The 25663-nt window shown below is 34.2% G+C and overlaps 1 protein-coding gene and 1 pseudogene across 1 annotated transcript; one reads left to right on the top strand and one right to left on the bottom strand.

Moving 5' to 3' along the window:
- Positions 1-921: 921 nt before the first annotated feature.
- Positions 922-10407, top strand: LOC141678087 (pre-mRNA-processing factor 19-like). The gene is made up of 18 exons (XM_074484314.1): positions 922-1058; positions 1196-1281; positions 2243-2314; positions 2400-2462; positions 4302-4388; positions 4483-4630; positions 4757-4878; positions 5066-5182; positions 6258-6353; positions 6439-6498; positions 6698-6772; positions 8082-8186; positions 8315-8431; positions 8513-8590; positions 8684-8780; positions 9454-9505; positions 9709-9779; positions 9917-10407. The coding sequence occupies exons 1-18, from the start codon at positions 1046-1048 to the stop codon at positions 10030-10032; spliced, it is 1575 nt and encodes a 524-aa protein (XP_074340415.1). The 5' UTR covers positions 922-1045; the 3' UTR covers positions 10033-10407.
- Positions 10408-25028: 14621 nt separating this feature from the next.
- Positions 25029-25143, bottom strand: LOC141681845 (small nucleolar RNA R71; annotated as a pseudogene).
- Positions 25144-25663: the final 520 nt, after the last annotated feature.

Below are 25663 nucleotides of genomic sequence, written 5' to 3'. Positions count from 1 at the left end.
ATAATCATCTCTTATATGTAATAAACATCATATCAATATTAAGTAAACTCGTATCATAAATTTTATTATTTATTCGTATAAGTGTATACTGATCATATTAATTATGTATTATAACGATTACTTCAAAAGTGTTACATCATTATTAAATACTACATGTTATTTGTGACTTCATATCTTTTTTGTAAAATAGTTATTTTTCTATCTTAAATATTGAATAGTATTATAATTTTAATAGTAACTTAAATTTTTTAGAAACATATAGGCAATTAAATCAACATATATAAAAAAAAATGATTAAAAAATATTATTCTATAACTCTTATATGACAAATAGTTATTAAGAGTATAATTATAAAATACAAATGCGTATTGACATATTGGTATTGAACTTTATAAAAAAGTAGCTAGACTTGGGTTCGATTCCCGATAGAAATATTTTTTTAAATATAGCTAATACACATCTGTATTTTCACGAGAATAAACTATCTTCTGCTAAGAATAGAGAAAGAATGCCCAGAATACACTACTTTCCAGCTTCAAGTGCCCAAAATACCCACATGCGGGAAAACTGTCATTTTTACCGACTGAATGAGCATTTGTATCATGCGTATCCTATTTTTTTAAAAATTTAATGCGTATCCACTGTTTACTGTAGCCGCGGATAGCCGTGAATACGCATGTCTGACATGCGTATCCTTTGTAATATTTTTTTAAAAAAGGTACACATGATATGAATGCGCATTCGGTGGATATTATGGACATTTTTCCCGCATGTGGCTATTTTGGGCCCCAAATCCCCAAATGGTAGTTATTTTGGTTTTTTAGCCGAGATCATTTTTTTGAAAATATTTTAAAAATAACAGTTTTATTAAAACATCCCTTTTAATATTTGTATTTTGAAGCACGAACCTCATTTAAATAAGGCGTCCAAAATACAGTATAGGGAGTTTAACCCGATCCAGACCGTAAAACATAAATCACTAATCTTCAAATCTCTCTCTCTCTCTCTCACAGGCTAAAACCCTAGCTACCGACTTTCAATCGCCATGAACTGCTCAAGTAATCACATCCTCCTCTTTCTCTCTTTACACTCAATTATATTTGTATATCTTTTTCTACTTACACATACTCGCATCTATGTATCCATCCTTTTTTTAGCTGATTTTGCTTCTTCCTGTTGTTCTGTAATTGCACAGTCTCCGGTGAAGTCCCGGAAGAGGCAGTTGTTTCGAAGAACTCTGGTCTTCTGTATGAGAAGAGATTAATCGAGCGCCACGTCTCGGTAAGTTTCGCTTTTTCGTTTCTTCCTTTTCGAATGCATGTTTTAGCTTTTGGGTTTGTCTTTTATTGTAAGTTAGAGTTTATCAAGTTTATGTATCAGGCATTTTGTTTATCGGTAATTGTAACTATATATTAATCTATTTTGGGTTAGTTATCTATCACTTATTGGGTTCAAATGTGTCAAATTAATCTCTAACTGCAGAAAGGACTCAATCTGGTTACTAATTTGTATTAAGTACATCATCCGAGAATGACCAAGTTGATACAAATTTTCAAGCTTTCAGTGACTAAATTGATATTTTTTAAAAATTGGTTACTAAATTGAGTCATTTTCGCAATTAGTGACTCACTTGATATATTTGGACCGGCTTTGATACTTATACCATTCTATTTTTTGGTTTCCTTCTATCAGAACTTAGATTTTTATGGAGTTCATGTCGCAAGCGTTCCGTTTGTTGTTAATTGTAATGATTTTTTTTTGTGTTCGTCTCTTTTATAGGAAGATAGAGAATATATAGTTATGTAATAGGCATTTAGTTTGTTGCTGGTTTCATTGATATGTAGCATTAGTTTTTGTTTCTCGTTTATTGTTTATTGTAAGTTAGTGTTCTTAGAGTTTATAAGAAGGCATTTCATCTGTCATTAATTGTAATGATATATTTTAGTTCTGTTTCTTTTTTACAGTAACTTTTAGTCTTTATAATGTATAACTTATATTTGCTTTTGGTTAATCATATAATATATTTTAGTTTTCATTGTACAGTACTGTAATTCATAGTGTTTAGCCAACGTTATTTCAAATAAATTTGGGGAAAAATTTATGGTTATTCATACAATTGAACATATCTTATGTGTATCCTTTAGCTTATCTCGACCAGTAAAGGGAAAATTATGATGTTGTATGGGAGTTGAATGTTTGTTTGATAGGAATCTGTTTTGTTTCTGTTTTCGGCTCTTCACAGGATAATGGAAAATGTCCGGTTACTGGTGAGCCTCTCACTATGGAAGACCTTGTTCCAATCAAAACTTCCAAGGTTTGTAGATGTGTGTCGGTGTGAATGTGACGATATTTTTAATGATATTTTATACGTAACGTTGAGGTTAAGTGCCTTTATGCAGATTGTAAAGCCAAGACCAGTACAGGCTGCAAGCATTCCTGGGATGCTAGGGATGTTCCAGATTGTAAGTGCCTTTAATTTGCGGTTCCTTGTAAAATAGAATTGGTTGTAGATAGTTTTTATGAATCATAGTTCATACAGTACTGATGCTTTCTTGAATTGTGAGTGCAGTTTTTTTTTGCATTCCAGTATTTGAAAACTTCTTACTCTAATAATTTAAATGGTGACATGATATGTAGTTGTTTCTTGAGCGTTAATATAGGGTAAGAGAAATGGTGAATCCGGACCATACCAAACCATGAACACCCCTATTTTACATCAGTTTTAACTTTTGCTCTTCTTCTCATGTATAGCTTACTAGTCTCTGATTGCCACTAGGCACTAGCATGCATTTTTTAATCTCTTTGTTCTACATTATTGTTGTTAGAGTGAAGTTTGCTTTCTCGTATAACGTTGTATTGTTTTTATCATCACTATTGTTTTAGAAGATCTTTTCAACTAGTGTTCATTAGATAAGGCAGATGATTAGGCCGTCTTTATCTTATAGCCATGTTCCCCTCCATCTTATTGGAAAGTAACTTCCTTTTGTTCTGCACACAACTTATTTGTTATATCTAATACTATAAAAGAAAAAAAACCAAAGATCTTAGGTTCGAATTCTGCCAGCAACATATTAAACACACAATTTTCTGTTTAATTTGATCTTAATTAGCTATTAAATACACTCAAGATCAAATTAGAGTTATTAAATCTGTGATTGTTATTTTTTTGGCAAAAAAGCTTGCGATTAGTGGCTATTCGTGACTCGCTAATCGTGCTTCAAATTTTGGGTCTTGCGCCTTAATCAACAATGCATATACAGCATATGATATATGTGTTATGCACTCTGATGTGTAACATAGACAATGTTTTGAATTTTGATAAGCACGTACTGTTCATTTTTTTAATGCTTAGGGAATTTGTTTTTGATGTGTCTCGGATGACTGTATGACACATAATACTAATCACTAGTATTTAATAGCTTCAAAGCAACTACTTGTCTAAAAAACATAAATAGTGTGAATTTATTTAAATAAAATATTTAACTACGACCTTTTCGTATGCCACTAACATGTATAGTATGTATGGAGGCTCCCATAGCTCCTGATAGACATGGCAAAATGGGCCTGGATTTGAAGAACCGAACCGAAATCTATGGATCCGAGATCTGATCCGAGATCCGAATTATATAATCCGATTATCCGAAAACCAAATTAAACTGATCCGAAATTATTCGAACCGAAAATGATTCGAGATACTAGATCCGATTATAAATTGGAACCGAACAAAACCGAATCATATAATATCCGAACCGAATATGATTTGAAATAAGCAAAATTCATACTTAAATGTATTTTATATTTGTGATAATATAATCATTTAATCATAAATTAATGTAAAAGTACATCAAATTATATTAAAAGTATCACATTTGACAAAAATATATTTTTTTAAGTCACACAACATGAAAAAATTAAGTAAGTTATGATCGGAAAATATCCCGACCGAATTTTGTCCGATTTTTATCCGAATTTCATCCGCTTTTAATCCGAATTAGACCCGAACCGAATCACATCCGATCTGATTCGAATGGTCTCCAATTATCATAATCCGAAAGCGAAACCGATCCGAAATTGATCCGATCCGAAACCGATCCGGTTATCCGATTTGCCCGGTCTAGTTCCTGGTCCGTCGTCTTCCTCCATGATTCAGTTTTGTGGTTGACATTTTATATTTTTTTGTCTCTTGTCTGTACTTGCTCAGTCTTTAAGATTATATTGGTTATGATTTACTTGAAAAAACCCAGCCATCGACAATGTATTTTAATATGTGTGTGTATATATTTTCTTTGTTTTATTACTAGGAATGGGACGGCCTGATGTTATCAAATTATGCATTGGAGAAACAACTGCATACAGCAAGGGAAGAGCTTAGTCATGCCCTTTACCAGGTGTCTATTTTTACATTATCTTTTGGTTCTTATGATAAATTTTAATTAATTACGTATGTAAATTGATTAGTGTGGTATATCTTTGTGTTGGCAGCATGATGCTGCCTGCCGTGTAATTGCTAGACTAAAGAAAGAAAGAGATGAAGCGAGGTCACTGTTAGCACAAGCAGAAAGACAGATACCCATGTCTATATCTCCTGCAGTACCAGAAAATGGTTCTGCCTTAAGCAATGGGAAAAGAGGTTTCCACTCATAACATTAATTAACAATAAAAACTTGTGCTTGTTCTCTATTCCTAGGTTTTCTTGACATGTCCAAGTATATGTAGAACATTTGATATATGAACTTTTTTTTCTTATCTTATAAAGCTTCTGAGGATGATGAATTGGGGCCTGAGGGGAAGAAATTACGGGCAGGAATTTCTTCCAAAATTATTGAAGAGTTAACTGATTGCAACGCGGCACTTTCTCAACAACGGAAAAGGCGCCAGGTACTGCATCCATATATGAAAATATAAGTCTACTTCTCATATAGATGGTCCAAACAGAGCATTGTATTATAACAGGAATTTGATTCTCCTATTTACCTGATTGATTATAAGTAGTCTTTTATCATAATTGGTAGAAAGTAGAAAAACCGTGTTCGTTAATTTTCTATTGATGACTGCTGAACTGCAGATTTCTTCATCATTAGCTCTTGTTGAAGCTGTGGAGCAGTACACCCAACTCAATAGTTACCCTCTGCACAAAACAAACAAACCTGGGATATTATCTGTGGACATTCATAACTCCAAGGTGAGGGGTACAAATCCATGTACTTGCAACAACACACACATACTAAAATACCTTTTATTTTACGTAAAGTTCATATTGACTGTGTTTGGTTGTCTGGTTTTGGTTAATCATGCACATATTGGTTTATACATAAATTTAGCTTATTACCTATGCTAAAACTAGACATATGAATGCAATAATGAACATGTGGGGTTGTCGGTTTTTGCCTTTTTTGTTTTGCTACTGCAATTAGTTTGTTCATGCATACATGATGATGGCGATCATTTCCATCCTCGGCCATTGCCTAGTACAAGTTCTGTATATTCAGTTTCAAATAAGATGTAATTGCATCAAAAAGAAGGTTAATGATTTTTCTTATTTTAGGCTACCATGTCATATTTGGAACTAGGGTCAGGGTCTTGAAGGATGACATCTGTGCGAACCCTAACACCTTCCTAGTAGTAGAGAGCCACTTTTTTTATTTTGTGGAAGTTCAAAAATTCTGAAGATTGTTGAAATAAAAAATGACTTCTAAAATCCCGTTCAATGATGGACCTATCACCTAATGATACTCTATTTTATATTTCTATAATATTCAAAATTAATGTGAAGCTGTCCAGAACCAAGTCACATGTTTTGGTTGGTTCATCTGTCGACCATCATATGAACATGCAAACTGACCAATAATAGACTATGTTAGTTTCTTTCCGACAAAAGCCTGATGTTATTTTATTTAGTCAGTAAACTACTAATTAGTTAGGATGTTTTAGTTTGGACCTCTTATACACATATATTACCATACTTGTTTTTGTTTTTGATTGAACTTCGTGCCAACCCTGGCTGATGATGATGCATTACTAGCATCTTTAAACATAAATACAGGCACTCTCTAATTACCTTTGCCTCACAGTTTACACATAGAAAGGATGGTAAGTGTCTTCCATTGACACATTATGGACACAAGAAATCATTTGATAAATTAGTGCAATGATTCTGGCTTAACTTTTCCTCTACACTGCCGGAATGTGAAATATAATGTGGTTGTTCATTCAATAAAGCTAATAATACATAATAACTTCTATTAATTGTTTTTTAGGATATCATCGCCACTGGCGGGGTTGATACAAATGCTGTAGTGTTTGATAGAACTTCAGGAGAGATCCTATCTACACTCAGTGGTCACTCGAAAAAGGTTTTCCTCTTTTTTATTATAGTTTTTATAATTCCTATTAAGAATTTCGGCTGATTACAATGGTCCCTTGTTTATTTTGTACTAGGTGACAAGTGTAAGATTTGTAGCTGAAGGTGAGCTTGTAGTTACTGGCTCTGCTGATAAGGTTGGCGTCCTTGTGTTGTGTTAATGTTTTTGCTGCCTTTCCTTTTAGCACTTCATAATTATGTATTTATTTTGGTTTCCGTTTCTTTCTTTTTCATTTTTTCTTTAGAAATTTCTGCTGTAGTTCTGTGTGTGTGTATATATATATTATGTGGCATTTTTCCCATCGTATTTACATTATTTGGATTTTGCATTTGCAGACAGTTCGCATATGGCAAGGGTCAGAGAGTGGAAACTATGATTGCCGGCATATTTTGAAGGATCATACCGCAGAGGTGAAAATAATGCCATTTCGTTCAGTAGTCATCTTGTTCAAGAATTTTTTTCATGTCATGTGATTAGTTTAAGAATTTAAGTTAGTCGCATTCATCTAATTATTTAACAAAAATATGATTGTGTGCATTGACTATAAGAATGTCCAATCTATTTGTTTGGACTTACTAGTGGAGTTCAGATACATGGTTCCGGAAACATGCCATTTAACTTTAAGTAGTTTGTTTGTCCCCAAACACGGGTGATTATTGACCCAAAAGGTTGAAGGAAATACAACGTGAAGATGGAAAGAACATGGGTATGAAATGAAAGGGTACACAAAAGTATTTCAGAAGGAGATATATGTGCATAGATTAGCGTAATAGTCAACTGCATCTATCTGTTTCACTCTTTGAATTATTAAATGCAGAGTGGCTCCATGTCTAGGGTTAACAAGGCTTTTTTTTTTTTTATTTTAGATGCTGAATTTTGGATCCCATATTGTAAATATCTTCTAAAACGCGACCTTGTAGTCTTTTTAAATATACAGGCCGAGATAAATTTATTAGTTATAGGTCTAAACACCTTATAAACGACAAAATCTATTTTTTTGATAAAACACATATAGGGAACACAAATAAAAATAATTTTGATAAAGACTTTGTTCATAATTAATAATAAAATATTAATACTATGACAGTATGACTAACTATGTACTTACTAATATATAATGACCTTAGATTAGAAGAAGAAGACCTTTGAGTTGTATTAGATTCACTATCTAATGTTCTGCGTATATTATGTCGTACCTATTGCGATCCAAACCTCTTCCTATATAACTTTGGTTAACTTCGATTCCCTGTAACCTTGAGATGTATATATTGTACCCTTTTGCAAACAATGATGCTTGTTTTTTGTGTCTACGAGCCCATTTGACCCAGTATTTATTTCAAATTTGTATTTCATTTGAGTCTCTATGTCATTTTCGTCATATCACGTACCAAGTATGAAAGGTGATTATTGAGGAAGGCTATATAATTATGTGTTGAAGTGCCTTTTTGGTGTACAAAGTTGTGTCTCGGAATTAGCGATGATCCCTATAAAACTCTGAATAAATATAGTCAAAACATTTTTTAGAATGTTAGTAATGTTGTCTCTTTCCTCGAGCCCTTCTCTTCAAAGCTAACTAGCTAATAAAATTAAAGTAACTGCCATGTTTATTCGAGGCAATGCTTATAGTTTTATATATACGTTCTTTCTGTTCATGGAACTCATTATGTAGGCCCTATAGTACTAATACTGATATCAAAAAATGATCAACTTGTGTGACAGGTGCAAGCTGTCACTGTCCATGCAACCAACAACTACTTTGTGACGGCTTCTCTTGATAGTACTTGGTGCTTTTATGATATTGCTTCTGGTTCATGTCTAGCACAGGTTTCTCTTGCCACCTCTGATGACATGGACTCATAATGACTCGCTATGCTTACATTTATGTCTCCGTATGGCTACTGTTTAAGTGCCTTGATAGTTTATTCTCATGAGTTCTGGACTGGAATCTGCAGGTTTCTGATACTACAAACACTGATGGTTATACATCTGCTGCTTTCCATCCTGATGGTCTCATCCTTGGAACAGGCACCTCTGGAGCTGTTGTTAAAATCTGGGATGTAAAAAGCCAGGTATGATACTAATTAACTTATATACTTATTTGTCTGTAATCTTCCTGTTATATCTTGCTCATGTTTTTTTTCCTTCTGCAGGCTAATGTCGCGAGATTTGATGGCCACATTGGGGCTGTAAATGCTATATCTTTTTCAGAAAATGGTTACTTTCTTGCGGTACGTGTTTCTCGTAACTGAAGAATGCCCAGTATGTAGCTAATTTTAAGATTTTTAGTGTCACAGCCTGAGTGTTTCTTCTTCAATTTTTAGACTGCTGCTCAAGACGGTGTGAAGCTGTGGGATCTCCGCAAATTGAAGAATTTTAGAACATTTTCACCCTATGATGAAGATACACCCACACAATCAGGTAGTGTATCAATTAGCATGCCCAAATTTTGTGTTCACATGTGTTTTGAAGAAAATCTAATAACCTGCAATTGCATGATTATTTAAGATTTTTGCGCAATTGATCCTTCAATTTTATACTTTGCTTCATAATTATGTGGTTGAAGTGTTTTCTTTTCTTTTTAATTTTTTTGGGTGCCAAATAGTTTTTTTACTGTAATATGATTTGAATTAATTTTAACAATTTAGCTCTTGGACAACTAAATTGAATTCAAGAACATTCCCCTACTGAGACTTGAAATTAATTTACACTCTGTTGGGAGGTGTAATTAACTTTGTGGGTTAATGGGCATTTCAATTTTAATCGTCCTTTTCTGGTTAGCCTGGAAAGTCTCGCGGCCACATTAATTTTTCTTGACACAAAACAAACTGTTTACCACATTTGTTCTTCAAAAGAATTACGTTTTTATCGCCCTGCTGTGTTCATCTTGCATAATTAGCTACACATAATTGTAGATGGTATAAGATTTTAATACGTCTTGCATTGAGGAAATTGTAGTACTATCTTATTTCTCTTCAGGGCAAAAGGTTCATTGTGAATTTTAATACTATTACATTAACTAGGCAGAAATAGGTATTCTCTTATGTCAGTTTCTCTGTGTATTTCGTAATGCTTCATTTATTACTTTTTTCAGTGGACTTTGATCACAGTGGTAGCTACCTTGCTATTGGAGGCTCAGATATCAGGTTGGTCTATTAATGGTACTGTTGATCTTGGTATCACAAGGTTTTGAGATTGTTTTAGGCATCTCTTTAGATGGTCCAAAAGCTAGACTTGATAGTCTTATGATGACAGCATAGATTTTGAAGTCATATATACATTGAGGAATCACATGCTTAATTTTGGAGATTTTGTATTTCTTTTAATTGTTTTCATTATGTTGATGCAGAGTATACCAAGTTGCCAATGTCAAGTCTGAATGGAATTGTATAAAAATATTACCTGATTTGTCTGGAACAGGTGCCCCCCCTCTCTCTCTCTCTCTCTCTCTCTCTCTCTCTCTCTCTCTCTCTCTCTCTCTCTCTCGTGTGATCATTCCTAAATTGGATCATAGATTATAAATCTTCTGAGATGTAATTTAGCTGATGTAATTTCAGGGAAAGTGTCTTCTGTGAAATTTGGTCCAGATGCAAAATATTTAGCAGTTGGGTCAATGGATAGAAACCTCCGGATTTTCGGTTTTCCTGTGGAAGATGGTGTAATGGAATCATAAGAAGCAGGAATGCATTAGTTCAGGCTTAAGATCAATCTTTTGAATCAAGTCCTGTATTATCGAGTTCTTGTTGCGCTATCATTGGTACTGTGAGGCTGCTGAAGAGGTATTAGTTGAGGGTGGATTTTCATGTATTTATTAGACATCTGCTTTTAAAAAATTAAGCTGCCCAAAGCTGGGAAGTCAGCTTAATTTTGTAACTGAATGTAATATTTACATTATATAGTACAGAACTAAAATTAGGTTAAGTTAATTTTGAAACTCAATATTCTTGTTTGTAATTGACATGTTGGGTATTCCTAAGACCTCTTTTCCATGTGGGAACAAAACGCTAAAATTAGGCTGAGTTATTAATGTCTATCTTTTTGTGATCAACTATTAATGTCTACATCTTCAACTGTGCGCATAATGTGAAATTAGAGTTCTAGCTTTTGAGTTGGCTCTTTGTCCTTGAGACAAATAAATGTCATATTCTAGTGTTACAACGAAAATAAATTTCATACATCGTTCTTTGTTAATTGATACAAATAGAAAATACTTGGTCATTCAAATACAAAAACAAACATAATTGTTTTTTTCTTAATCCAATGGCCTTGTATTTTAAATTTAAATTCAATTTAGCAATTCAAAACATTTATCTTGCAAAGAAAGTTTAGTGTAAATAAATGAAGACGTTGCATATATATATATATATATTTTTTGTCAAAATATTAAGATGTTTGATTAGAAGCACATTATACATGTTTATGTTGGCAACGGAAACCAGAGTTTTTTTTATTAACTCTCTACTTATCCTAGAGTCGCAAAACTCAATTGTCTTTATTTAAAGCATGGACTGTGGAAGCCTAATCATTCCAAAAGAAATGTACGGGTTGTGGACGCGAATATTTGGAACTTGTATACTAAAATTTAAACTTACATTTGATATTTCATGTCAGCTGCAAACTGTTATCTTTTTATAATCTACCGGCTTTACAATCTGTGCATCGCACATGTCTTATTCATTTATATTTTTATATTATTTAAAATTATAATAAATTTCTTTTCGAATTATTATCTTATTAGTATATTTATTATTTAATAATAGGATTTACCCGGTGCACACCCGAAAGTAGCGGCTGCAGATTACCTATAATAAGAAAATAATAAATAATAATATAAATATTTATTATTGGCGGGATTCAAAACTGAATATTGAGTAGTGTGTAAATAATAATATAAATATTTGCTGTTGCTGGGATTCGAACATGAAAGTTTTAGTAGTGTATAAATAATAATGTAAATATTTGTTGTTGGCGGGGTTCGAACATGGGGAGCTTGAGTAGTGTATATTATTTTAGTATTTGAAGCTAACGGTCCTTCATAAATGTGGATAACCAAACTAACAAAAAAATAATTTCAAATTATACCCCATTCCGGTTATCCCTTCTATCTATATATAATAGGAGAACAAGATGATAATATTCATGAGATTAAAAAGTCTCATTGAAAAGATTAAACTACACCTGTTTTTAATATTTATATAAAAAAGGTGGTTTGTGGGAATCAAACTCAAGATATTTCATTAACCTATACAACCTCATACCACTATTCCATATTGTCATATGCGGTTTTTATTATACACATAATATGTAAGTGTGTTAAATGAATATTTTGTTTAATTTTAAAGATAGTTACTTGAATTCCGCAAAGAAAAGTTAGTTACTTGAATATTTGTACAGTTAATTTTAAAGAATTGAATTACAAATATAAAGTTAGGCATAGTAAATAAATGAATTATTATCTTGTTTATTAATTATTTTTTAGTTTGAAAATATATCTCATATATTTTTAACATATGTTTTTATTATAAAAAGTGATTAAAATGTACATATATAATTTTTTTAAAAAATATTGAAAATAGAATCGCTTATATATATATATAATCTATATTTCTATTACATATTTTGATAAGTTCGAATTATAACGAGTCAATGCATTTTAGTTTAATTCAAATTTGAAATCATAACTTGGTTCATTGTTAAAAAATACTCGAAATTTGACTACATGGCTCGACCGAAAAACTGTTAGTATTTGTGTCCTAGAGACAACACTATTATGTTTAAATTATGAAATATTTGGATTATTAATTATGATTATATGGATTATTCTTTAGTAATTTATTATATCTTTATTTTCTGCGATAAGATGTTAGATTAATAAATGTCCTTGAAATATGATATGTAAATCTATATCTCTAAGTATGTGACTTAGAAATGAGATTATGAGAATAATATTGATATTCCTAAAGGTCCCTAGTCAAGTATTATTATTAAGGGACAATAATAAATACATTGAGACTAGTGTGTTTGTTGGCTGATGATCACATCTCATTGATCATAGGTATGGTGCTACTAAAGTCAAAACACATGCACATGTATTAAATACATGGTGCTGGATTGACCCGTTGTGAGATACTACATGTTTATAGTGTCATAAGTTAATCTCACAGTGATAATGATGTATTGGTCCTTTGACCTGAAATCATTATATTTATATACGAGAAATAATATACTCTGATACTATTAAAAATTATCCTTGACGGGGTAATAATAAAAGTAGACATTGGGTACATTATGAATCGTATGAGAAATATGAATGATCTAGATGAGATTTAGCCCTCCTTTATTAAATGAGTGATATTATTGGCCTCTTGATTGAATAAGACTATAAAATGCATGGCCGTGCTCAAATACTGATTTGTTTGATAGTTTACTCATTGATCAAGGAAAGAAGGATTGAACATTAACAGAGGATGACACAATGCATGCCTCGAGTTTGATCAATAATATAAGGCTAAAGGGATTATATTACATTGTACATTATTCACGAAAGGTTTAATTGATCACCGATTTAATTATTATTACTTTGTAACAATGATGTATTACTAGATGCCGCTCATCGTTTATGATATTAAATTAGATTTAAAATTATAGCCAACGTAATAATAACCTAAAGGGTCGCACAAAGAATGATTGGAGGATTATTTAATTTAAATTCAGATTTAAATTAAATGTAAGTAATTCAAATTATTTGTTATTAATTAAGTGTGACTTAATTAATTAAATAAATAGGAAATTCGAATTTAATATTAAATCCAAAATTTAAGTTATTGGATGATTAAGTGAGACTTAATAATACAATAATTAGAATTTCGAATTTAATAATAATAATAACTCTAAAATTCAGTTTAGGGTTGGAGGCCCATTAGCTCTTACCTATATAATATCTTTTTCTAATAGAATTAGGGTTACACGTTTTATTTGATAAAACATAAACCCTAGCAGCTTGAAGAGAGATAGAGACAGTAAAAAGGCGGCCTCAAGAACGTGCTAGTACACACCCATCCTCCGGACGATTATTTGTGTGGATACCTTCAAGGCGTAGATCGTTCCAGCGACGAGCTACATGGTGATCATTCAAGACCTCCATCTTTTCATTAACGTAAAGCTTCTTAAGGTAAGCATAATGAACTACGAATTAAATATTATTTTTTCGCATGGATCCTGCGGAGGTTTTCGATTTTTAAGATTTAAATTTATGTTTTTCATTGCGTTTATGTGCTAAAACCCTTCAATGGCATCAGAGCTACTTGCGAATTTTTTTTAATTCGTTTATGTGTTTAACCGTTTTCGATATATGAGCATGTACGTGATTTGCCATGATTTGATATTGATATAATATGCTTGTATATGTATGGTTTTGAATATATGATATTCATGTGAGTTGTATAATCATAAGATGATTATGTAATCTTTATATATACTGATATATACATGATTTATGTTTGTTCTAAATATGAGAATCGTATTATATACGGATTCTGAATTGGCTGCTGCAGATTTGCTGAAATCTGGGTTTGGTGTCTGATTTACGCAAACAAATACCTTATTCGATAGGTAAACGAGCGTCTGAACAAAACTGATAGTTAAAGCTATCATCGAACCATCTGTAAAGCGTTTGACATCGTTTACTGCCCGTAAACAGTGATTCTTATTTTTCTGATTTGATTCTGATTTTTTCTGATTTTTGTCATATTTCTTTTTATGATTAGATCATGGATAATATGATATGTTAAGATCAGATTATGTGTTTTAACATGCTTTTATGTGTTGTATGAGCATGATGGATGGTTATGGCCTTTCGACCTTAGTGTAATGGTTTTGGTTTTGGTTTTAAATACGACTTGCATGTCGTCAATCTTTGTAATCATAAATCTTGAATATAACTCGAATTATTCTTGTAAGTTCATTAGATTAGTTTTACTTTCAATCATTTAAAGTAATTGAAGACTCAAGAAGGCTATCCAATGGAGGTGATTCAAAGAAGAAGACGAGGCATACAAGAAGTCTAAACAAAAGAAGAAGACCTATGTAATATGTAGTTGTATTTATTTCCATTACCTCATTAGATTGACCTTGATCTTTATCATGAGCTTGATAAAGATCACATAGGATGGGGCCATAACCAAACACATTTACTTTATTGCACTTTACATATTGATGTATGAATGTATGTATAGAATAGTTAATGATGCATGCTTTAATTAGATTAATCATGCATGAATGCATGTATTAGATACGTCACCAGTGCCATGCCTAAACAAGATAAAATCTGTAACGACTCAAGATTTTAAAATTTACTAACGATTATGAGATTCTCGTGTTTATGAAAGACGGAATGAAATACGAATCTTTTTTATTTCCGACATGGGGCGATTTTGTCAACAACGGGTTCATAGAACTTGTAAGGCTGTGGGTTTTAAGCGAGACCGATGTGACTCATCCACTACCTGGAAATCAAACCATTGACGAGTATTGATTTGAAGTATTTTATTCAAGGAAAAATTGGAAATCTCTTTATGTTGGGATCATGATCGTTATAATACTAATAACACCCTAATGTTTTTATTAAGTTATTTAGATGCCTTCCAATATGTCCAACGCGTTAACCCCTAGATCGATAAGGAGTGTATTCGCCAGAGCGAAGTACTCCAATCTATCGTGGGACGACGTGTTGAAGTATATGATACTTTTTAGACCTTTGGGTTTTAACTTAACTAAGTTACCACAATAGGATTGTGAACTTAGAGGCATAAAGTTTGGTGAGATTTATTGGATAAATAAGAATAAAAGTTGTTCCACTAAACTATCCAAGAGTTATATAGTTGATATAATTGATAAATGTTTTCTACCTTATTGAATCATGTTTTAGGAGTAAAGCCAAAGCTGAACTAAAACGTTGTGAAAATTTGGATCTTGGCTTACTAGAAAGTATATAGAAGATTCTCTTTCCGAATTAATAGTTAGGGCTATTAATTTGATAAAATAGTGGGAGATATATATTTTGAATTTATATGAATAATCACTTGAATATAATTTAATAATCATCTATAAACTAATTTATTTTATGCATTTTAAACATTGTAGATATCAAATGGCAATCAATTCAAGCAACTTCTCTGTGCGATCAGTCCTTGAGAAAGATAAGCTTACAGGAACAAACTTCCTTGACTGGCAGAGGAACTTGAGGATTGTCCTCAAACAAGAGCGGAAGCTCTATGTCATAGATATCCCTCGCCCCGTACCTCTCCCTGAAGGAGCATCCCGTGCCCAACATAATGTTTATCAGAAACATATCGATGATGACACAGATGTTCAGTGTCTCATGTTAGTGACCATGAGTGCTGAACTTCAGAAACAACATGAGAAATGGATTCTTATGATATGATTGAGCACCTTAAACATATGTTTGAAGGACAAACTTGTCAGGAGAGGTTTGATACTTTCAAATCATTGCTTGAATTTAAGCAGGGAGAACGTGATCCGGTTGGACCGCATGTTCTAAGGATGATTGGGTATATTGAGTACCTTGCCAAGTTGGGTGCCCCGATTGCTGTGGAGCACCAGATTGACCTAATTTTACAATCTTTAAACATAAACTATTCTCAATTTGTGATGAATTACAATATGAATGAGATAGATAAGAACCCCACCGAACTGTTGGCTACGTTGAAAACTGCTGAGACCAACGTTCAGAAGGCATCCTCTGCTCTCATGTTGATGGTGAATAAGGGGAAGGCCAAAGGAAAGGGTAAATGGAAAGGCAAGAAGAAGATGGAATCTAAATCGAATGCCAATCCGAAACCCAATCCGACCAAGGCTTTGAAGCCTAAAGGTGGTGTTCCAAAGGTTGGTGATTGTCACTATTACAAGAAACCAGGTCATTGGAAGAGGAACTGTCATGCTTATTTGGAGGATCTGAAGAAGAAGAAGGCTGTTGTTACTCCTTCTGATTCATGTATTTATGTTATAGAAGTCAATTTGTCTACTTCTACATCTTGGGTATTAGATACTGGATGTGGTTCTCACATTTGTATAAATGTGCAGGAACTGCAGGGAAGTAGGACATTGGCGAAGGGAGAAGTCGACCTACGAGTTGGCCATGGAGCAAAGGTAACTGCTTTAGCTGTAGAGACTTATCGGTTATTGTTTCCCACTGGGCTTGTTTTAGAACTAGATAACTGTTTTTACGTGCCTGCAATTTGCAGAAACATTATTTTGGTTTCTTGTTTGGACAAGAAAGGTTTTTCGTTTTTGATTCAGAACAATAGTTGTTCCTTTTCATTCAATAATGTTACCTACGGGGTTGCACGTTTGTTTAATGGTTTATATGTTCTTGATATTGATACTCATGTCTATAACATAAATAATGATAATAAACGTATTAAGATGAAAGACTCAAATCAAACATACCTTTGGCATTGTCGTTTAGGTCACATAAATGAGAAACGCATTTCCATATTACATAAAGATGGTTACTTGGATAAGTTTGATTTTGAATCATACGAAGAATGCAAATCTTGTCTCATTAGAAAAATGGCTAAAGCTCCTTTTACCAGACAAGGTGAAAGAGCCGCCGAACGATTAGGACTTATACATAGTGATGTATATGGTCCAATACATACGATGGCAAGAGGTGGCTTTTACTACTTCATTACTTTTACTGATGATTTTAGTAGATATGGATATGTGTATCTTTGAAATACAAATCTGATTCTTTTGAAAAGTTTAAAGAATACAAGGATGAAGTGGAAAAGCAAACAGGGGAAACTATAAAAGTTCTACGATCAGATCGAGGAGGAGAATACTTAAGCCTCGAGTTTAAAGGTTTCTTGAAGGAGTGTGGTATCGTATCACAACTTACTCCTCCTGGAACGCCTCAATGGAAGGAGTTTATGAGAGGAGAAATCGTACCTTTCTAGACATGGTGCGATCGATGATGAGTCTAGAAGATCTTCCAATAAGTTTCTGGGGTTATGCTCTAGAAACGGCTGCATACACTAAACCGAGTTTGAACTAAATCGGTTCAAAAGACTCCATATGAGATGTGGAATGAGAAACGTCACATCATGTCTTTTATGAAAGTATGGGGATGCGAAGCGTTTGTGAAACGCTTGGTGTCTGACTAGTTGGGACCAAAATCGGATATATGTTATTTTATGGGATATCCTGAAGAAACTAAATGGTATAGTTTCTATAATCCTACCGAGAACAAAGTGTTTGTTGCTCGAACCGCTGTATTTCTTGAAAGAGAGTTACTTTCAAAGAAAATTAGTTGGAGGACTATAGATCTCGATAAAGATCGAGTTGTACAAAATAATATTGAACTAGAGTTGGAAAATGGGCAGGAAGTACATCAAGCTGTTCCTGCTCCGGAAACGCAGGTTGTTCGTAGATCTAGTAGGGTTCGTTATGAGCCAGAGAGATATTATGGATTTCTCTTGACTCAAGATGATGATGTAATGCTCATAGATAATGATGAGCCTCTTACCTACCAAGATGCTATGAATAGTCCAGACTCCGAGAGATGGCTAGAGGCCATGAAATCCGAAATGGAATCCATATATCAAAATAAAGTATGGACTTTAGTTGATCCACCTGAAGGGGTAAAACCTATAGGATGCAAGTGGGTTTTCAAGAAGAAAACTGACATGGATGGTAAAGTACAGACCTATAAGCGCGACTGGTGGCAAAAGGTTTCAAACAAGTTCATGGTATGGACTATGATGAGACCTTTTCCCCAGTTGCTATGTGTTAGATATATTTGAGATGCCATGTCTAATTTGTTGTGTTTAGTTTCAGAACTTAATATCAGGACTTACTGGAAATCAGAACTTACTGAAGTCAGAACTTGTATCAGAACTTATATCAGAACTTAAGGCCGTCAGGATTTATATTAGGACTTAAGTGCGGATACTTCAGATAAGGAAAGCATCTGATTTACAGGAAATGATCGTGACTAAAATAATAGAAGATATGCATGAAGAGTTAGAAGACTAGAAGACTTGTAAAAGATGATATCTGATTGATATATTTTAGGAGACATAATTATATTCCATATCAATTAGAAGATATCTTGTAACTGTGTACTATATAAACACAGCTTAGGGTTTACACTATAAGTGTTCTCATTCACGAGGAAGATTATACATTGTAACCTAGCAGCTCTTAGTGATATTGTTCATCACTGAGAGAGAACAACTGTTCTATTATAACATAGTTTTTTGAATATACTTGATTACTGTTACATACTAGTGTTTGAAATCGATTTGATTATATAAACACTATATTCAACCCCATTCTATAGTGTTGTGTGACCTAACAAGTGGTATCACAACCTCTCTGTTGATTTACAAATAGTGAGATCCAGTTTACAATCATGTCTAAAGAAACACAAACCCCACCTAAGCCCACCAAAACTCAAGATACTCAAAACAATCAAACTCACAGTCGATATGAGAGTATTAGGGTTCCCATACTGAGAGCATCTGAGTATCCTATATGGAAGGTAAAGATGGCTATATTTCTGGAAGCCATAAATCCAGAATACCTTGATAGAATCAATGATGGACCATATAAGCTAACTAAGCTTTCTGTTGTAGTTGCTGATTAACCAGCAAAGATGATACCAAAGGAGAAAAGTGAGTACACAACTGAAGACATATTATCTATTGCCAAGGATGCAAGGGTAAGGCACCTGTTGCATAGTGTAATTGACAATGTCATGTCAAAATGGTAATTGGATGCAAGACTGCAAAGGAGATATGGGATGCTTTGGAGACAAGATGCCAGGGAACTGATGCAATCAAGAAGAACATGAAGACTATACTCACTCAAGGGTATGCGCACTTTGACTCAAAAGCTGATAAGTCATTAACTGATTTGTATGACATGTTTGCCAAACTCTTGAATGATCTGTCACTGGTGGACAAAGAATATGATCTTGAAGATTCAAATCTAAAATTCCTTTTAGCTCTTCCTGAAAATTGGGATTTAAAGTCTACTACCATAAGAGACAACTATGACCTTACTGAAACCACTCTTGATGAAATTTATGGTATGCTCAAGACTCATGAACTTGAGATGGATCAAAGGAGCAAAAGGCATGGAAGAAAGTCAAAGACAGTTGCTTTTAAAGATGAGGCGGAATCTCCTAAAGTGGTTGTCTCAAAGAGGGGAAAAGGAAAGGCTCTCATCATACAGTCTGATTCAAAGTCATCAAATTCCGACGATGATGATTCAGAATCTGAAAATTTATCTGAAGTTGATGTTGATGCAAAGATGATGCAACTGTGTGCTTTTATGGTGAAGGGTATCACAAAGATAGCCTATAAGAAATTCAGAAAGGGCAAGAAGTTTTCTAGGAAAGGTGGAAGTTCTGAAAAGAAAGGGTTCAGAAAGTCTGAAGGCAAAGGAGGAAAATCTAACAGAGGAGACAACTCAAATGTCAAATACTACAATTATGGTGAAAGAGGTCACATCTCTCTTGACTGCAAGAAAGGAAAAAGTGATAAAGGACAGGCACTTATCATAAAGAAGAAAAACTGGGCAGATACTTTAAATTCTGAAGATGAGGTGAACTATGCCTTAATGGCAAATGCTGATAGCAGTACTGATGCTGCTGAATTAAACGCCTCAATCCACACTTGATTTTCATACTGATGATATTATTGAGCTAAGATTATATCTGAAAACCATGTTCATTAGTTTTAGAGATCAGACTTTAACAAATGAAAGATTAACTTATGAAAGTCTTGCTCTTAGAAACAGAAATGACTACATAGAAAAAGAGTTAGTTATGTTCCATCAAACTCAGAAAGAAAGGGATGAGGCTTTGTATGTTAGAGATGAAGTGCTAAAATTGAATAAATCTCTTAAATCTGAATTGGAAAAGGAAAAGGAGATAATCAAAACTTGGACTAACTTTGGAAGAACAACTCAGAAAATCTTAGAAATTGGAAATTGGAAAGAAGGTCTAGGTTACCTAGATGATAAGGAAGAAAAGGAAACTGTGTCATCTAAACCAAACTTTACCAAGAAAGCTGAAAAATCTAAAGTTAATCCTGTTAAATTTGTAGCAAAAACTGATGTATCAAAGTATGAAAAGATGAATGATTCTAAAACAGAAGTCAAAGAAAAGTCAACTTCTGACAAATTGAAACATGACAAACCAATTTCAGTAAACATAGGTTTAATGATAAAGAAGCAACTTAAGCATAAGCTGAAAGAGATTAGAAATCTGAACAAGGTAAAGGAAGCTACGAAAAATAGGAATGGAAAGGAAGGAGTGAATAAAAGCAATAATTATATGCCTGTTCCTAATGCTCCTAGAAAGAAATGCTATAACTGTGGAAACTCTAACCATCTTGCTTCTTTTTGCAGGAAAAATAAAGATATAAACTCTTTACCTCCTAGATTAGGAGTTAAGAGTCAGTCTATTAGGTTTAAACCACAAAATCCTTGTTTTCGTTGTGGTAGTTTATGGCATTCTATTTATACTTGTAAGGAATATCATAGTTTATACTATGATTATTATCAAATAAAACCTTCTTTGAGGAAAGTTAGTGTAATTCCTTCTAGTGTAAATTCTGATGCAAAGTCTGATATAAAGTCTGATAAGAAGAAAATTAGCATCAACTCTGAAATTAAATGCGATGCAAATGCTAAAAAACTTAAAAAGGCCAAAGGATCCAAGCAAGTCTGGGTCCTTAAAACTAACCAATATTGGTCTTTGTGATTGCAGGACAACAGGAAAAACATCCTAGTTTTGGACAATGGATGTTCAGGACATATGACTGGAAATAAAGCCCTGCTATCAGACTTTGTGGAGAAAGCTGACCCAGGAGTTTCTTATGGAGATGGAAACATGGGAAAGACTCTGGGATATAGCAATATCAATCTTGGGAATGTCATAATTAAATCAGTAGCTCTTGTCTCAGGACTTAAACACAATCTACTAAGTGTGAGTCAAATCCGTGACAGAGGTTATCATGTGGATTTCTTTGAAGAACACTGTGAAGTTGTAAGTAATTTTACAGGCAAAGTGGTTCTGAAAGGTTACAAACATGGTAACATATATGAAGCCAGACTTTTAACAAACTCTGATGGTTCTGCAATCTGTCTGTTAAGCAGAGCATCGATTGAAGAAAGCTGGAATTAGCACAAGAGACTCTCTCATTTAAATTTCAACAACATAAATGAGCTAGTAAAGAAAGATCTTGTGAGACGACTGCCAAAATTAGTATTTGCTCCTGATGGCCTTTGTGATCATGTCAAAAGGAAAAACAAAGAAAATCTTCATTCAAGAGCAAAACTGAATCCTCAATTCTTGAGCCTTATCACTTACTGTATGTTGATCTATTTGGTCCAGTCAATGTCATGTCCATTGCAAAGAAGAAATATGCTATGGTTATGGTGGATGAGTTGACAAGATATAATTGGGTGTATTTCTTGCACAAGAAGAATGAAACTGCATCTACTCTAACTGATCATATCAGATTGCTGGATAAGTTGGTTAAAGATTCTGCTAAAAACATAAGTAGTGATAATGGCACTAAGTTCAAGAATTCAATCATGGAAGAGTTCTGTAAAGAGTATGGAATAAAGCAGGAATTTTCTGCACCTGGAACTCCATGGCAGAATGGAGTGGCAGAAAGAAAGAACAGGACTCTCATCAAAGCTGCACGAACTATGCTTGATGAAGCAAAGCTACCAACCTACTTTTGGGCTGAAGCTGTGCAGACTGCTTGTTTTACACAGAATGCTACACTCATAAACAAGCTTGGAAAAACACCATATGAGATGGTTAAGAAAAAGAAGCCAAATCTGAAATACTTTCATGTATTTGGATGCAGGTGTTTTGTTCTTAAGACTCATCCTGAACAGCTGTCAAAATTTGATCTAAAAGGTGATGAAGGAATTTTTGTTGGATATCCACTTTCCACAAAAGCCTTCAGAGTCTACAATTTAAGAACAAGGGTTGTCATGGAATCTATCAATGTATCTTTTGAAGATAAAAAGATTACTGGACTTGAAGATTTCAATGATCATGATCAGCTGAGAATTGAAAATGAAGATTTAAATTCCGATTCTGTAAATTCTGATGATCTAAATCCTGATCCTGTAAGTTCTGACGGGTTAAATTCTGATGTCATTGAAACTGTGGTAATTACTCCAAAGGAAAATGCACCTGTTCAGGGGGAGAAAGTTAATGATCCTACCACATCTCAAGACTCTCAAGAAGCATCAGAACCTGTCACTGGTTCTTCAAGTTCTGATTCATCAAGTTCTAATGAGCCAAATTTTGATAATTCTGGAAACTCTGATTCTTCAATTCGTGAAGGATCCAACTCAAATTCTGAAATTTCAGAGAGCATAACTTCAGGGGGAGCATCAGAAAATGCTGATGGAGACAACATGGATCATGGGGGAGAATCCAGTTCTAGAGATCAACTTCCATCTGCAAGGAAGTGGACTAAATCACACACACCTGACTTAATAATTGGAGATCCTGAAGCAGGTGTCAGAATGATAAGTGGCATTTTATACCACTTAGAACGTCTTATAATAGCTTGAATTGATGTCTTGAAATCAAGTATTTTATGTATTTGATGCGTTTTTCTAGTGTTTGTGCATTTCAGGGTATTACTTACGTTTGTGGAGAGATTTCATCAAGAATAAGCCTCTGTATGTGTTTGGCATTGCGAGTGGGAAGATAGGAGCAAAATGCAGCAAAGAACGGGAGCAAAAATAGAGTATTTTCCAGAAGGGGAGCTGAGCGACCGCTCAGGAAGCTGAACGCACGCTCAGGATTGCTGAGCGGCCGCTCAGGGACGTAAATTAAAATTAATATTTTTAGACTCCTAATTCTGTTGAGCTTCCAACTTCTGAGATAGCTGGGTTTTGTGGGACTCCTATATAAGTACTTTTCAGAGACGTTTCACATGGTGTTGAATCGTGGTATCAATCGGGGAGCAAGGAGATAAGGAAGAAGACCGTTTTAGCACACCGCAATGAAGAGGAAGCATATTTTCTTGTGATTCTTTATTTCGTTGTAACAGTGGATGCTAGTTTTCTTTACTTTGAACCTATTTACTCTTGTGACGCATTCTGGTTTAATATAAGTAGTTTATTTAGTTATTCTCGTGTGTTTTTTTATCATGTTTCAATATGAACCCACGGTGACGATGAGTTCAATCATGGGCTAATCGTGATCATGGGGTCGTAACGGATTTGCTATGGAATTCTTTAGTTAGATGTTTAATACCTTAGTGTGTGATGATTGTATGATATCTAGTATTGGTTGTGCTTATTCGTCTTATGTGCGTCGCGAACATATAAGATAGGGTGTTAATCTCTTGTAAAGCGACAGTGGATTTTGAGGTTTAGAACTTGCCATACTAGCATAGGTTCATGTATGTGTATGCATGATTAGTGGGTAACTCTAACTATTTTACTTGCCCTGTATAATCATAAGGAATAACTTGTGCTTAAATCGTTATGTTGTCAAATTCTGTAGACATATAGGGTCTCAACATAATTGATGCTTATTCAACTTCTATCTTAATTGTGGATGCTTGGTAGAATGGTATTAGTGCAACGAAAGTTGGCTTTTATCAGTTTCGTGTTGTTCGATCAATATCATCATCGTTACATGCTAGGGGTAATAACAATAACTATTGAAGGAAGTAGTAATGAAGTTGTGATCTCATGTGTGTTTAATATTGTTAATTCAAGTGTCAATTAAGTGTTTAATTCTCGTAGTTAATTGTAGTTAATAATTAGTTAATCAAATCTAAGTGTTATTGTCTTGACATTGAGAAGTAATCATATATTGGTGAGTGAGTGTTAATTGAACATAATTAGTCTGAGTCTCTGTGGGAACGAACTAGAAAGTATTCTATATTACTTGCAAACGTGTATACTTGCGTGTATTATTAGCGCGTGATTTCCGCCCTAAAAGGTTTTTGGCGCCGCTGCCGGGGACTCGGCGTATTTATTTAAGTTATGTATTTACCATCAGTGGTCATTAGGACTCATTGATTAAGACTTGTTTCTTATTGTTTCCGGTTGTGTTTTAGGTACTTTAGCGAGCGTTTATGCAAACATATTCTCGTACTCGCAAGAGGACTTTAGATACGACTGAGGAGACAGACGAAGTTCTTGGTATTCCGGAGAAGATAGATTTTGAAGATTCGGATACAGAGAGTGAGCAGAAAGAACCAGTAATCATGGGTGATCGTATAGTTCCGGCAGATTCAGCTCTTATGGACTTTTCTCGGCCTAAAATTGATGACATTCAGTCAAGCATCCTTCATCCGGCTATTCAGGATAACACCTTTGAAATCAAGTCGGGCACTATTCAGATGGTGCATAATTCTGTTTCTTTTGGAGGTGTTGCTACTGAAGACCCCAACATGCACATCAGGAATTTTGTCGAGATCTGTAATACTTTCAAATATAATGGTGTCACTGATGAGGCTATCAAGCTGAGGCTTTTCCCATTTTCTCTGAGGGATAAAGCTAAGGACTGGTTATATTCTGAACCAGCGGGGTCCATCACTACTTGGCAAGATCTTGCGCAGAAGTTTCTGGTGAAGTTCTATCCAATGGCATAAACTGCGGCTATGAGGAGTGCTCTTACTCAGTTTACGCAGCAGCCTACAGAATCCATGTGCGAAGCTTGGGAGCGCTACAAGGAGATGTTGAGAAAGTGTCCACATCACGGTATGCCTGATTGGATGGTGATCACTGGTTTCTATAATGGTTTGGGGACCCAATCTCGGCCCATGCTCGATGCAGCAGCTGGAGGCGCCTTGTGGGCCAAAAGCTATACTGAGGCTTATTATCTTATTGAGACTATGGCTGCAAATGAGCATCAAAACCCAACTCAAAGGATGATGCCTGGGAAGGTAACAGGTATCCTGGAAGTTGATGCAGCTACAACTATTGCAGCGCAGCTCCAAGCACTGTCTATGAAGGTCGATTCTCTAGCCACCTAAGGAGTCAATCAGATAGCTATGGTCTGTGAACTTTGTGCAGGTTCTCATGCTACGGATGAGTGTTCTCTTGTTAATGAGTCTGTTCAGTATGTGAACAATTATCATCGACCGCGGCAGCCTGTGCCAACTACTTATCATCCCAACAACAGAAATCATCCAAATTTCAGCTGGAATAATAATCAGAATACTATTCAGCAACCATATCAGTAAGGCATAAGTAAACAGTTTAATCCACCTGGATTCCAGCAA

Source organism: Apium graveolens, chromosome 8, assembly GCF_009905375.1.
Source record: "Apium graveolens cultivar Ventura chromosome 8, ASM990537v1, whole genome shotgun sequence".
Classification (NCBI taxonomy): domain Eukaryota; kingdom Viridiplantae; phylum Streptophyta; class Magnoliopsida; order Apiales; family Apiaceae; genus Apium; species Apium graveolens.
This window is presented reverse-complemented; position numbering and strand designations above follow the sequence as displayed.